This window comes from Danio rerio, chromosome 18, assembly GCF_052040795.2.
Source record: "Danio rerio strain M-AB ecotype USA chromosome 18, GRCz13ab, whole genome shotgun sequence".
Classification (NCBI taxonomy): domain Eukaryota; kingdom Metazoa; phylum Chordata; class Actinopteri; order Cypriniformes; family Danionidae; genus Danio; species Danio rerio.
In genome coordinates, this window is record NC_141038.1 from 3,254,160 (window position 1) to 3,270,922 (window position 16,763).

At 37.7% G+C, this 16,763-nt stretch overlaps 1 protein-coding gene across 10 annotated transcripts in view; it reads right to left on the bottom strand.

Annotated features, from left to right (window-relative positions):
- Positions 1-4,153: 4,153 nt before the first annotated feature.
- Positions 4,154-16,763, bottom strand: part of unc13c (unc-13 homolog C (C. elegans)) — a 328,781-nt gene continuing 316,171 nt past the window's right edge. For 8 of the 10 annotated variants that reach the window (XM_087291368.1, XM_087291367.1, XM_087291370.1 and 5 more), the window contains 2 exons: positions 13,481-13,640; positions 4,250-5,498 (listed from right to left, as the gene is read on the bottom strand). In XM_087291368.1, coding sequence (XP_087147494.1) covers positions 5,213-5,498; positions 13,481-13,640 — 446 coding nt within the window. In that variant the 3' untranslated portion in view covers positions 4,250-5,212. 10 annotated transcript variants of the gene reach the window in all.

A 16,763-nucleotide genomic window follows, 5' to 3' on the forward strand; every position in this document is an offset into this window, starting at 1 on the left:
CATAATTTCGGAAATATTTAAAAAAAGAAAAAAAAAAAATCAAAGGGGGGCAAATAATTCTGACTTCAACTGTATGTATTTCATATCGCAGCCTCATGCGATTAGTTAATCGCAACATTTTGATTTGATTTCGATTAATCGCACAACCCTAATATTTACTATAACATATTTAGCCATTTACTTTAATATTTTGATCTTAATGATGCAACATTAAAACATGTGAAAGTAAAATTAAATGTTTCTCTTTGAAAACTTTTCAAAGTGATATTGTGATATTCTAATTTTGTTTGTTATAAAATAGAATTTTAATAAGCATAATAAAACAATTTATGCAACATGTAGGTTAAAATAAATACTATGATTTTGGTTGGAAGATGTATAGTAGAGCTGCACTATATTGGAAAAATCTGATATTGCGACACTTTATTTTTCTGCGATGAATATTGTGTTATGAGATATTTCAATGCCATCTCACAGCAATTCGTAACTTTTTGATTTAGTGGCTAATTCGTATGAATTTGTATAATCTAGTTCGTACAATTTAGTACGATTTGCTCATCATCCAATGATGGATGAGGTTAGGGGTGGGGTTGGGTGCCACACCTCCTTTTTAAAATCGTACATTTTTGTACGACTGAACTCGTACAAATTTGTACGAATTAGCCACTAAACTGACAAAATACTTATGTTTCCCCGAGAGATCAGGCTGGATATTTTCATAAAATAGTTTAAATAGCAGGTTTTCTGGGGAGTTGTAACAGTATTCAGGAACAGAAATTGAATAATCCCAATGAAAAAAAGAAATTTTTTACTTTGCTTTGTCTTGTTTCTAGTCCAAATATCTAAATTATTATATTATTAGATATTAGATACCGAATATAGATATTATTAGATATTATTAATTTTTTTTGTTTTCAAGTTCAAGAAAAACTATCTGTCAGTGGGGCAAGTAAAATAGTCTTGTTTTTGCTTTGATAAATAGATATTTGGGCAAGAAACAAGACAAACATTCTAATAAAAATCGTCTAAACTCTGTATAAATACAATAATTAAATACAACTTTATAGCTTATGGTCAACTATAATTCAGACTCAAAATTGCATAACTCGCGACGTGACTATTGCTAATGGGTGCATTGCGATATAGATGCAGAAACGATACATCGTGCAGCCCTAGTGTACATCAATTACATCACTAAAATAATATAATACAGTTCCTAATGTTAAATTACAGTCACTTGGACATGTATTTGTGAAACTCATTTAACCCTGAATGTTCAATGATAAACCGAAATGCAAAACAAGGAGACCTTCGTTACAATTTCTCACTAAATATATTTACATGACATACAATTTGCCATCAGTGCAATACATAGGAATGTTGCATAAATACCAAATGTTAAACTTTTTTCTCTGTAAACAAAAATAAACGAGATGACGGCGATCGATATGACTCTTCTGTGAAGCAACATTTACCACGTTCATACCAGATAATACAACTTCACAGAAATCATCCCCAAATAAACTCTGAACCGGCCCATCGACAATCATATGATTCAGCAATACTAAAAACAGAACGTACCGTCTGTAGCACGTGTACATAGTATATACTGATTTCCGTACACATTGCGGATTGCTTTTGTATGAACATTTTCATATAACTTTGGCAGTTTTTCTCACTCCTTTTTTTAGAATCAAAGTAAAAAATAAAATAAAAAGATGATATCAAACCGTCAACTAATGTGATGTAAGCTTGCCTTTCAGAGCCCATGTTCACAGTGATAATTCAGAAAGGCCGAAAGCCTATGGTTTAAAACATAAAAAAGGAAACTTAAATAAACTAAACGTACGAAACAAACGGAAAACAAAACGTCCCACCCGGACCAGCATCAAGGTGGTTTTTCATTGTTGTCAACGACTATAAAATTACAAACACTTATGAAGAGATTCGTAGCAGTCATCGCCATTTAAAAAAATGGTCTCTTTTTAAAGTCGGCTCAAAATACAAAACGTTGGAGGGGAGAGGGTCCGAGTCGATGCCCACAGTCACTGCGAACGCACGGGAGAGACATCACCAAGAAAACAAGACATGCACCACCAGTGCTGTGTGTGAGGAAAATAAATAACGCAAATTAACAAACAGCCCAGCGGGCACCTTGATGTCAAAACCACATCAAAAACAGGTCAATAATGCATATCGGTTTGATGTCAAAGTCTTGACGTCAACACATTGACCACCAAAATAGCAATACAAAAAGTTTTGAAATGAAAGGAAAGTTCATTCATCTGAAAGCTTCAATTCCAAATTTACACTGGATTTTGTATCCATACAATTAGGGCTGGGCCAACAAACAATATTGCATCCAATTGAGATAAAAGCTCTGGACTTTTTTATTCTATATTCATATAAGAGCCAATCAGACCGCAGAAATGTGCTACAATGAGAATCTAAAAGAGTGTTAATATTAGAGATGTATCCTATTTTCAGCCACTGAAAATTTATCGGACCAAAATATGTCATACCCAGGGGCGGATTTACTAATAAGTGAGAATAGCGGCTGCATAGGGCCTCAGGAAATCCCAAAAATAAATATCAATATATAAATATATAAATTATACCTATAAACTATATTGTACATCGTTTTCTACCATATTTTGTATGGTAAGAGTTAAACCAATACAATTTTATTGTAATTAAATAGTATATAATATAGAATTAAATATAAAATTATTATTATAATGTTATGTAATAATAATAATATTCCAAAATAAAATATCCATTATGGAGCAGTCCAGCATATATATATATATATATATATATATATATATATATATATATATATATATATATATATATATATATATATATATATACACACACACACACACACACACACACATATATATGTATGTATGTATATATATATATATATATATATATATATATATATATATATATATATATATATATATATATATATATATAGTTTTGTTGTAAATTCATTTAGGAAAACTAATTTAAAATGTACAGATTGCATTAATTTGAAATGTTGAAAAGAAGATTGAGTGATATAAGAAAACAGCAATATAAATAAATATTACATAAAAGAAGAAAAGGATGTACTTATACTATGCTATCCAAACCGTGCCAAGGTCGGTTTCCTGGATCATTTGGGAAGTGTAATTGCGCTGAATTGGGCTCAGGCGCGGTTCACTTGGGCTTTGGCGCAGTACGCTTATGTGTGAGTGCAAAACGTGCCCGAGTCCGAAACTGATAGCGAGACGTGACTTTTCAGGGACTGTTTGATATGGATTTATTAATCATTTTCACTGTTTAATGAACGCAAACTGCCGTAGTTTATTAAAGACGCAAACCCCTCACTGCACCACAGCTGAGCCTTCAAACCTCCTAATTCCTGCAGCACAAGGACTTCATGATTGTTTATGGGCGTCAAAAGTGGCTGATCTGTTCGGCAAAATATCTGACTGCAGCACTGCATATCAAACGACTACAGCGATATAACTAAAGGAATCTCCACTGTGCTAAGCAAAAGTGCTTACTGAACAGCGCATCATCGACGATGTAAACATGCCCATGTAAGTGCGGGTCGTCGGGGGAGACGAGAGAGGGGACAAGCGTTCTTTGGCCCGGTTCAAGACAACTGTACATAGTGTGAGTACGCCCTAAATCCACTCCTGGTTATGCCATTTAATGGATCCTATAATTTTTGTGGCTTCAGTCATTAGCTATGTTTCCATCCAAAAATGCGAATAAACTTTATGCGCAAAACTGGATTATCGGATAAATGTTGTGTGAATGAAGCAGCGTTTCCATCCAACGAGTCAAAGCGAACAAAATCGTCACTTCCTGATTAACTGGTGCCAAATATCAACAGTAAAAACTGCATTTACCACAGTAGGAGAAGCTGCTTCAATCTTTTCTAAACGAATGCGCCTCAGAAGGTAATCCTGACAAGCAGTGAGCGCGCAGTGGCGTTTGAAGGTGTCAGACGCGGAGCACAGGCGCTCTTGATTCTGGACGTCATTAATAATATAATAACACTAATACTGAAACGGTAAGGCGTTTTATAATGACCAAAACAACATTTCAGATGTTTTATAATGTGCTCAGCCTGACGTTTTGTCCATTCACACACATTTTAAGCATCACATGATATCTTTTAACAAAATCACATGACCTTTTTAATGCGCATGCTGGAGTTTGTGCGGTAAAAGTGTTTCCATCGCAGTTTATGCGCATCTTTTCTTATCGAATAAAAAGTTTATCCTACCCAGTTAGGCGCATAAGTTTTTTTTATGCGCATTTTCAAAATTTATGCGCATCATAGCGTTTCTTTCAACTGTTTTTTTAATGCGCATAAAATAGGTGGATAGAAACATAGCTACTGTTGAGATTTTCTTTTAAATCTTGAAGCATTAACAACTTATATGCAAATATATATCCTTATCGTTCAATTTGGAAAATAATTATTGAGATTGCATTTTTGCCATATCGCCCAGCCCTACCTACAATGCATGTGAACTAACTTGATGTCAAAACGACATCAAATTGACATCTAATATTGGTTTCAAAAAAACGTCAAAAATTGATTACAGGATTGTCCTTTAATCGATTTTTGACGTCAGCTTGATGTTTGACATCTAATCAATTGACAACTAATCGATTTTCATTCTTTGACGTGTATTATAACGTTTTTTTGATGACATTTCGACACCAAGGAGCCCGGCTGAGAGTGGGAGAATGAAAAGACAAACAAAACCCGCTACACACTCGAAGAGAGGATGATATACACCGGACAAAAGAATCGAGCAAATTTAGAAAGATACCAACTTCACCAATAACTCATACGCGCTTGTGTTTAATCTATTGTGTGTTTTTTGTTTTTTTAATCTTTTTTTTAATTTTCGACTCATCAGGTTTGGCACTTTATCTGAACAAATACAATATATCTGTTCAAAAAGACTAATCGTCATACAAAAAAAAAAAAAAGTAACTGTATTCAACGTCTCTTGAACATAACTCTGTAGAATATAATATTTGATAGAGAGCATACGGTAGGTAAACACTTTTTTTTGTACGTACTTGTATTTTTAAAATGAACATTCCGACAGATGTTTTACACACATGCACAAAAACAAACACAACCGTCTTGCACCCTCCGCTTATTTTTTTCCTCCGCGTTTCCTCTTCTTTACGACACTTCCTCGGCCGACCGCGTGTCTGTTTTGAGACGTACGAACTCTTTGGCCACTTCGTCGTTGGTCCTTTGCGAGAGTATTCTCATGATGGTCAGGCCGGTCTCGTCCATGCTGATGCTCCTGATGAGCGGATAGCAGGCGCCCAGACTGCCCTTTTCGGCCAGTTCTCGGAGCTGCAGGACTGTCATGCCGATGATTCGGTCCTCTCGGGCGAAGCAGTAGTCCTTCACGGAGATGTGGAGCTCGTAGGCCTCGGGGCCGTGCTCATTACTCAGCACACTGGATGGAGAAATCACCACAACATCATTAATAACAAGCCACATCAAACTGGCCTTAGTGATTAACTATTAACACTTTGGTTAGGTTGGTGGCTGTTTTTGCCCTATTGACTTCCATCATAATGACATTTTTTGATTGCAACGCCATGACACCATCATGCACTCTTGATTGGTTGTGGTTTTCCATGTTGGGAAGAGGTACAATTTGTCATTTTTACTGTTGATCATCAGTTGGCAGCATTAACCCTTTAGATAGGCCTGTGCAAAAAAAAATCTAGCTTTTATATGGAGTACTATAGAGTAAAACAGCAGATTATAGTGTGTGTGCATGAATACACTCGCTGTGTTTACTGTGTTCTGATAGCTGAGGGGCTTATTTTGATTTTCTCAGATATGTCAAGGTGTGCAAAGGTCTCTCTTACACTCTCCCTCTGACTTACACAACGCACGCACACACTATACTCCAAGTAACTCCATATAAAAGCCAGAAAATAAGCTTTTTTACAGTGCAATTGATGATCAACAGTAAGCATTACAAGTTGTAACTCTTCCCAACAGGGAAAACCAGCAAGAATGCATGATTATATGCTGTCATGACTTTCAATGTCATTGTAAAAATGTAATTGTAAATGGTCAATAGGGCAAAAACAACCACCAACATAACTAAAGGGTAGTCAATTTGAGTGTATTGTTAAGTTTTTTCTTTCAAAGCATTTTCCCAAAATATGTGTCAAAATAAGATTTTACACCAAAAAATCATTGCATGTGCTGTAACACAGAAAAAGTTGTGACCAAATTAAGACTCAAAATTACCCATAAATATCCAATATTAAAAATGCACACAAGGGTTAAACAAACATTCTGGGATTAAGCTGTTTATAAACACAAATGATGTTGCATGTACAGTTGGAGACAAAACGATTCCCTATTTGAATTATTTTTTCATTTCGCAAGTGATGTGTAATGGAGAGAAGTTTTTTTTTCCAACACATAATTAAACTAATTTCTAATATCGTATTTTATTTTGTCCTTCCCACAATGACAGTACATAACATTTTACTAGTTATTTTGAAAATAAAACTAGTATTCGTACGAAGATACTAAGTGCTGACAACAGGAGTTTGTTCTGTGGCAAAAAATAAATAAATAAAATAAACGGGGCTAGTATTATTATTTTGTTATGAAAATATTATTATTATTTAAACTGATTAACTGAAATTTAAAAAATATATATATTTATTTTTTTTTACAAAACTTTTACTTGTTGGAAAATAGATTTTTTTTTTACAAAACTTTTACTTGTTGGAAAAAATACTTCTATAGAGACATCTAATTCAACATTCATTTGCCTTTTACCCTTATTTATTAGGGGTTGCCACAGTGGAATTAACTGCCAACTTTATGTATATGTTTTATGCATGTTTTACCCTTCCAGCAACAATCCAGTTCTGGGAAACACCCATACACACTCATTCACGCACACACTCATACTCTATGGCCAATTTCATTCATTCATTTCCTTTTCAGTTTAGTCCTTTTATTAATCTGGGGTCAAACCCCGAACTTATCTAGCACATGTTTTATGCAGCGGATGGCCTTTCAGCTGCAACCCATCACTGGGAAACATCCACACACACACACACACATACACTACGGCCAATTTAAGCTTACCCAATTCACCTGTACCACATGTCTTTGGACTTGTGGGGGAAACCGGAGCACCCGGAGGAAACCCACGCAAACATGGGGAGAACATGCAAACTTGCACAGTAATGCCAACTGACCCAGCTGAGGCTCGAACCAGCGACTTTTTTGCTGTGAGGTGAATGTGCTACCCACTGCGCCACCTTGTGCCCACTATGGCCAATTTAGCTTAACCAATTCACCAGTAGTGCATGTGTTTCGACTGTGGGGGAGCACCTGGAGGAAACCCACACCAACACGGGGTGAACTGGCCAAGCCGGGACTTGAGCCAGCAACCTTCTTGCTGTGAGGCTACAGTGTCACTCAGACAAAAATGTTTGCTACTCGTTCGAACTACCTATTTAAAATTAGTTGAAAAAACACAGTTTTTAGGGACTACTATATTGTTTTATGTTAAATAAATGTGATGAAGGTATTGTGTGCAGTTTTTAAATAGCATTTACTAGTCACATTTCTTTCATTCATTCATTTTATGCCACTTTTTCGGGGTCGGGTCGCGGAGCAAGCAGTCTTAGGAGAGAACCCCAGACTTCCCTCTCCTCAGACACATCCTCCAGCTCCTCTAGGGGGATCCCGAGGCGTTCCCAGGTCAGCTGAGAGACATAGTCCCTCCAGCGTGTCCTGGGTCTTCCTCAGGGCCTCCTACAGGTGGGACATGCCTGGAACACCTCCCTAGGTAGGCTTCCAGGAGGCAACCGAAACCAAGAGGTGCTCACTGCAGAGCTGAGCTCCAGCAAGGTGGGGATTGAGCTCCAGCTCCTCCTTCCTTGCACTTCTTTTACACTTCTAGGGTTGGGGTTAGGGGTGAGTTGGGTGTACGCATTAAAACAGCTTATAGGAGGAGGAGTTGGAGCTCAAGCTCCCCCTCATTGGAGCCTAAGCAGCTTTGCAGCAAGCAGTGTCTCGCCGAAACAGATGCCCGAGCCACCTCAGCTGACTTCTCTCGATGTGGAGGAGCAGCAGCTCTACTCCAAGCTCCTCCCGAGTGTCAGAGCTCCTCACCCTATCCACAAGAGTGCGCCCTGCCACCCTTCGAAGGAAACTCATTTCGGCTGCTTGTATCCGAGATCTTGACCTGTCGGTCATGACCCAAAGCTCATGATCATAGGTGAGGGTAGGAACGTTGATTGACTGGTAAATCAAAAGCTTTGCCTTTCGGGTCAGCTCCTTCTTCACCACAACAGACCGGTACATCAAGCGCATTACTGCTGCCACTGCACCAGTCTGCCTGTCAATCACGTTCATCCTTCCTTCCCTCGTGAACAAATCCCAGAGATACTTGTACTCCTCCACCTGGGGTGAGGACTTTCCTTCAACCTGGAGATGGCAAACCACCTTTTTCCAGTGGAGCACCATGGCCTTGGACTTGGAGGTGCTGATTCTCATCACTAGTCACAATGCTATCAGTAAACATTCTCAATAAAACACCGTATTTCATTGAAGATGGAGCTAAAAATCCCCCATTTTATGACATAAACTCTCTAAAGGCTGATTTATACTTCTGCGTCAAACGCCGGCGTATGCTACAGCGCTGACACATAGCCCTTCGCCATGGCCGTCACTGACGTGCACCTCTCAAAAAATGTAACTACACGTCGCAACGACGCGTAGCGTAAGCCCTGTGATTGGTCGGCTTGGTAGCGCTGACGAGTCTGGGCAGGACCGAGAACCGCGCGAATGGCGCGAGGGATTGCTTACAAGTGTGGAGTCCCGTGAAGGAGCTCCGGATGGAAAGTTTTGTTTTGTGTTTACCTCATAGTTAAAGTTGTTGCACGTCCGCCGGTTCCTGCCTCAAAATGAGCGAGTTTGAGCCACTTGTACATCCCGGAAGTGTTCAGGAAAAGCAAAACACCAGCGAAGAAACTGCATTTGGAGATATCTTTAATTTGTCATATTTAGAGATATTTACAAATATATTTGAAGATATCTCTAATTAATTTACTAATAGTCGAATTACAGTTGTAGATATCTTGAATTGGATTTTTGACTAGTCAAAATTCATTTGGAGATATCTCTAATTACAATTGTGACTAGTCAAAACTTATTTAGAGATATCTGCAAATATTTTTCAATGGAAGTCAATGGAGGAATATGACTGGTCAGTCATAATATATTTGCAGATATTTCCAATCTGACTAGTCGAATTATAATTATGACTAGTCAAAATATAATTAGAGATATCTCTAAATATATTTATGGATAGTCAGAACAAGGTTTAAATGCTAAAACGGCTTGCCATACGCTCTCACCCAGTAGCACAGTGGAGATTTCTCTAGTTATATCGTTTCAGTCGTTTGTTTTGCAGTGACATGCAGTCAAATATTTCGCCAAACAGTCCTTAGGGATGCGGCGACACGCAGTCAGATATTTCACCGGACAGATCCGCCACTTTTGGCGCTCATAAACAATCATAAAGCTCTCGTGCTGCTGGAATGAGGAGGTCTGCTGAAGGCGCGCAGCTGTCGTGCAGTGAGGAGTTTGCGTCTTCAATAAACGATGGCAGTTTGCGATCACTGAACAGTAAGAATGATTAATAAATCCATATGAAACAGCCCCTTAAAAGTCACGTCTCACTTTCAGTTTCGGGCTTTGGCGCGTTTTGCACTCACACACAAGCGTACCGCGCCAAAGCCCAAGTGATCCGCGCTCAGGCACACCTCTTCCAACCGGGCCATGGCCGACCAAGTGAACCGTGCTTTAGCCCGATTCAGCGCACTCACACTTCTCAAACGATCCGGGAAACGGGCCTGGGCACGGTACGGATGGCATAGTGTGAGTAGGCCCTAAGAAAACTTCAACCACTGTAGGTTTTCATAAAATCTTAGACGACGGTCACATCAACCAGCATAAACAAACACACAAATATTAGTCCAATGCATGAATGCACAAGCCTGTTTTATCAACACAATATTTACATCTCTCAGACTCACTGAAAAGCAGCACGCAGGAGCTCTTTATGATTCCACACAAAACCGGCTTGAGACTCCATTAAGCTAAAAGGCCCTTAATATCCAAAGGTGGTTTTTGAGTTCATGCTATTTTACGTGCGCTCTAAAAGAGAGGTTAATTCAGTGTGTCATTGAGTTTGCGCCGAGCTTCAATCATACATTACTCGTCGGCTCGGAACTCCATTGAAACATGCAGGTCTTTATTTCTAGAAAGCCTTTCTTAATTATCTTTTCCTCAACAAGGGCTTCAAATGAGGCTGTCAGAAGTAAATCTCCAGTCGGATGGCTGCTTTCTCTGCTGTTATTCAAGTGCGTTTAAGCAGCTTAAATACCATCCTTCAGCGTCAGCGCTGAAAAAAACAGGACGACTGCTGATGTCTAATGCTGTATTTACAGTCAGACGTGAATCATTTATATCACAAGCAATAGGGTTCGATTTGAGAATGGTTGGAAGATAGAATAAGGTGGTATTCAGCTCTATGTATTGGAAATTTATCGTTTTATTTCTTTCTGTGAAACTTTTTAATTTAGGAGAAAATGGTTTGGTGAAATGTGCAATTATGGAGGGAGTAATAGTGGTCACGTATCAAACAATGACTCTATATCAGCTTACTAGTCGCTGGGATGTCATTTTCAGTAATATAAGTGCTGTGAGATTCACATTCAGTTCTTATCAATCATTTTAGTCATGTTATCAAAAAGTTCTCTGATATAAACCACCGTTATAATGTTTAATATTTAGCAGGGACACACTAAATTGACATTTATTATGTTGCAAAATAAGGTACTTCAAATGAATGTTCTGTTGAACTTCAGAATCAAACACAACCGAATAGGAAGCTGCACAATAGTTTTCATTCATACATTCATTTTCTTGCGGCTCTTTCACCACAGCGGAATGAACCGCCAACTATTCCAGCATATGTTTTTGCAGCGGATACCTTTCCAGGTGTAACCCAGTACTGAGAAACACCCATATTCATCCATTCACACACACTCATACACTACAGCCAATTTAGTAAATCCAATTCATCTATAGTGCTTGTGTTCGGACTGTGGGGGAAACCGGGGCACCCGGAGGAAACCCACGCCAACACGGGGAGAACATGCAAACTCCACACAGAAACGCCATCATTTACTCATGAACCTCGCCTCACAGCAAGAAGGTCGCTGGTTCAAGCCTCGGTTGGGTCAGTTGGTGTTTCTATGTGGAGTTTGCATGTTCTCCCCGCATTCACGTGGGTTTCCTCCGGGTGCTCCGGTTTCTCCCACAGTCCAAAGACATGTGGTACAGGTGAATTGGGTAGGCTAAATTGTCCGTAGTGTATGAGTATGAATGAGATGAGATGAAATATGCTGGATAAGTTGGCCAGATTAATAAAGGGACTAAGCCGAAAAGAAAAGGAATGAATGACATTAACATGAGGCTCAGTGGTTAGCACTGTCGCCTCATAGCAAGACAGTCGCATATTTAATATTAACATTACTCACCAGGGGTTGCCACAGCGGAATGTACTGCCAATTTATTCAGCATATGTTTTACACATCGGATGCCCTTCCAGCCACAACCCAGTATTGGGAAACACCCATACACTCTCACATGCACACTCATACACTACAGAAAATGTAGTTATTCAGTTCACCTGTAGCGCATGTGTTTGGACTGTGGGGGAAACTGGAGCACCTGGAGGAAACCCACGCCAACACAGGGAGAACATGCAAATACAGAAATGCCAACTGGCCCAGCCGGGACTCGAACAAGCGACCTTCTTGTCATGAGGCGACAGTGCTAACCACTGAGCCACAATTGTTTGTAAGATTGATAAATATTTAGAAATTATTATTGAGCAGTGGATCACCATATTAGAGGGATTTCTGAAGGATCATATGACCCTGAAAAATATGATGTTAAAAATTCTGCTTTTAATTGCTGGAATTAATAAAATGTTGGTATATATTCAAATAGACAACATGTTATTTTGAGTTACAATACTACTTCCCAATTTCTACTATATTTTTACTTGATAAAAACACCCTTGTTAAGGATTAAAGGCACAATATGTATTATTTATTTTCATTAAAATATCCAAAAACTAATCGCATTCAAAATACAAGCTTGTTTTTATATACAAGCTATTATGCCCCTCGCTCCAACATTAGGCACATTAAAATCAAGACTGAAAACGCATCTGTTTAGCTGTGTCTTTACTGAATGAGCACTGTGCTACGTCATATATTGCACTATTATGTCTTTCTTTTCTTTTTCATTCTTTTATAACCTGTTTTAACACATTTTAATCTGTTTTTTTTTTATATTATTTGTTTTTGTGTTCTTATACATGTCTCTTTTACTCCTGTTTATGCACTCTAAGAAATAAACCACTGGGGTGGTACCTTTTCAAAAGGTACAAATTTGTAACGAAAAGGTCCATTTTAATACCTCGAAGGTGCGTATTAGTACCTATAAAGTATAAAAGTGTTCCTCTTCAAATTTGTAGGTACTAATATATACTTTTGAGGTACCAATATAGACCCTGTAAGTACAAATGTGTACCTATTAAAAAGGTACCACCCAAGTGACAGAGTGTGTAAAGCACTTTGAATTGCCACTGTGTATGAAATGTGCCACATAAATAAAGTAAACTTGCCTAATGTAAGTGTGTATAGTGTCGTTTTAATGCATATTTGTGCATTACATATACACACATGCATAAAAAATGGAACTATAAAAAACTGATATATTTACATAGATATTTAAATGTATAAATAATTTTTATTATATGCATGTGTATTTTATATCTAAAGATAAATAAAGGTTTTATCAAATATATATATATATATATATATATATATATATATATATATATATATATATATATATATGCATTATATCTACATAATAAATATACAAAATACACACACATATATATTATGCAAATACAAACATTTGTTTTTAATGTGATTAATAACAAATAATATTTAAAAATATAGTAGGTGTAGTCTAAATGGTGTAAATGGTGTAGTCTTATTTTACTTTTTTTTATTTTAGTTTATTAATTTAAATGAAATATTACACTGGGCTTTTTGTTATGCACTGTCATATTTCAGTTTCTCAAAGAAATGTGCAGCAATTATTAAAAAAATAAAATAAAATATATATTTTTAAAAGAAATCTTTTCATTTACTGTCCTCAAACCTTTTTCGTAAAAAAGTCATGAGAAAATTGAATAATGAAATCGAAATCGTGACTCAAAAACGTGAGTTAAATAAATTATTACATCCCTAAAAATACGAATAAACTTTCAGAAACATGAAAACAAACAATACTCACTACTGGAATGTTTCGTTGTATTTCGGAGACCAGTTGTTATTCTTGGTTTTGGTGCTAAACTTGCGTTTCTTGTCTGCCAGATGTGGACCGATGGCGTTGATCTCCACGAAGGGCCGAAACATGGCGTTGGTCTGCCAGTTGATGTTATTTACACCCACAACTATAAGAGGAAGAGTTAGCAGACATGAACTCATCCGCTTACAGATTAATCAACACAATCAGATCATGCAGAAAGAGTTATGAGTAGGACCAGACAGAACATGTGTTTTTTTTGTTTTTGTGCAGAATTTTGCAAGAAAATCATTGGATTTATGTGGAATGATTTTGAGTGTAGGAGCTCAAACACTGAACACACACACACACGCACACACACACGCGCACACACACAAAATACTATGAAAATTCTAATAAGAACCACTTGTTTGGTAAAAAAAAGCTCCAGCAGGTCTCTAACTAAACTAAAAGAGAGTAAATATTAGAAATATAATTGTACTGTACATAATTTATTAAAACATTTGCATATTCTTACATAATTTCCATTTTATTAACATAAAAATAGACACAAAACATTGTTATGAGCAGTAATAGTTTATCAATTAAATGTGAAGCTGACAGAAATGAAAACAGCTGATGGAGCATACACTAGTGTTGTCACGATACTGACAACACTAGGCGTCTATTTCCCGCTCACTTTTGAGCGCTGTTGAGCATGTTCCTAAACATCGCTGATTTGCCATTGTGTTCACAGGCTCAACAGAAATGACTGTGATTGGCCGTGAAGGTCATCAGTTCACCGCACTTCAGTAAGTGCAAACACAGATACAGGGACACTGGAGTGTTTTAAAGCTGCGAAGATCAACTGGTCTGTCTATGAGCTGACATAGGAACAATTCACTGATGAATCAACTGGTCTTCGAGAAATTAAAACACTCTAGTGTCCCTGTATCTGAGTTAACACTTGATAAACAGTGGTAAAGAGCAGTGAACTGATGACGTTCGCAGTCATTTCTGTTGAGTTTCATGTTTCTGTTAAAGCACTGCTTTAGAACGTGCTCAACGGCGCTTAAATGTTAGCGGGAAATTTCTTTTTAATATTTCAGTAGCAAATTCCAGTATCGTGACAACACTTATATACACTAACCATTATTCAGTCACAAGATGGCGCCAAACGTTCAAAATGCAAAACTGACAGAAACGAAACTGGCTGAATAAGGATAGACTAACCTACGTACTATTCATTCACAACAGGCAACTGGTTGTTCTTTATCTCTTATACTACAGGGGCTGCTGAATGCCTGCTTCTGATTGGCTGATGGACATTCTAAGGCAGGGGTGTGTAATCTCGGTCCTGGAGGGCCGGTGTCCAGCAAGTTTTAGTTCCAACCTTAATTAAACACCTGAACCAGCTAATCAAGCTCTTACTAGGTATACTAGAAATGTCCAGGCAGATGTGTTGAAGCAATTTGGAGCTAAACCATGCAGGACACCGGCCCTCCAGGACCGAGTTTGGACACCCCTGTTCTAAGGTGTGTCGTTATTTTCATATAAATGCACAGTTAAAGTAGCTCCAGCAGGTTTTAAGCGCATTATGGTTCTAGATCACTACGTTGAATGGTTTCAGCACACCAGCCAACACTTCCATTTTTTTCCAGGAGGTTAACCCGTATTTCAGACTCATCTCCCATTTTGTTCTGTCTCCCAGAAAACTCCCAGAAACACCCCCACCCCCCAAACATTTTTTTGGTATAGTTTACTAATACACCCCCAGACCAGTGACCTTGTTATAATATCTGATCGCAGCGGCTGCCTGAAACCTGCTGTACAGACACCATTACAGACTACCTTGCCGTTATTTTCAGATAAATGCATAAAGTAGTTCCGGCACGTTTAGAGCGCATTACAGTTCTAGATCACAATGCTGAATGAGTTATTTCACAGCTACAACAGTCAAAAATCCCATCAAAACACAACAGAAGGCTTTGGAGGAGATGTGTGAGAAACTAGTGCTACACATAGGAGCAGTTTGAGGACAAAACATCTCAAAAATGTCTAAAATACATCATCTGAACAGTGTATTTAGGAGTCGTAACCATAGTATAAGCAGAATAATGTACTTAGATCCATTGAATTGTTTGTAAATAGTGCTTATTTTTATATTAGTGGTTATTTTGATGAATTATTTGTCATGCATGTGATGGTTAGCTATTGTGTGTTAAGCTGCGGTCACACTGGACTTTTCTCCCCATAGACTTCCATTCATACGCACGCGAATGCATCAGATCGGCAGAGGTGGGAAGTAACGAGTTACAAATACTTCGTTACATTTACTTGAGTAAAATTATTGGGTAACGTGTACTTTTTAAGTACATTTAAATATGTGTACTTTTACTCTTACTCGAGTAAATTATTAGAGAAAAAGCTTTACTCTTACTTCGCTACATTTTGCGGCGTTCCTCCGTTACTGTCAAATGATAATAAAAAAGATCCATATGTTTTGTTTGCAAATATCGCGAGGCGCCGCATTGGAGAGGTTGTGTCGCGAGAGGTTGCTATAGAGATGCGTCTCCCGCCTGTGTGTTGAATGATGGCTGACGAGGGTGACGTGCGAGTTATATTGCGTTCACGCCATGGCCATTTGCGGTTCCGAGAAGGACGATCATGCTGTCTGTGTAGTGATTTTATCGGACCAGGTCACCCAGCCTCAAGTTCAGTCTGTTTTCACTCCAAGGTGTCAACAAGAATAGTCTGACAATGCGATGCACGCTGTACATCAACTGACATTACAGCATATACATAAATTCCAGCTCCAACATGAAAAAAGTGGTGGTAAGTGTCAAAATTATCCCATTTTGAACCTTATTTATGGTAACTATGCAGGCCCATAGCCAGAGGGGTTTGGGAGGTTGGAAAAACTCACCCCTCAATGACAAAGATCCAGAATTTGTCCCATACATGAGCTCATTTGTCTTATTTTGTCTGCAAAATAGTTTGTCTGTTTGTAAATAGTGAAATTAATACTCTGAAAAAGGCTTTAAGACCAAGCAAAATGCTATATTAAAATTAATTTAAAAAAAACTAATTTGACTATTTTTGTTATCCATGAATTTTCAATCAAATCAAATGTACTTTTTTACAAGAGAGGCTAGAAAAAATTGTGAAGCTATTTTATTATTATTATTATTATGTTTTATTTGTTTTATTTAAATAGCCAAATTCTGACAGAGGACAGTTGAATGTTCTGGCCAGTTTGTAGGCTAAAGCTACAATAGGCTACAGTTTTTAA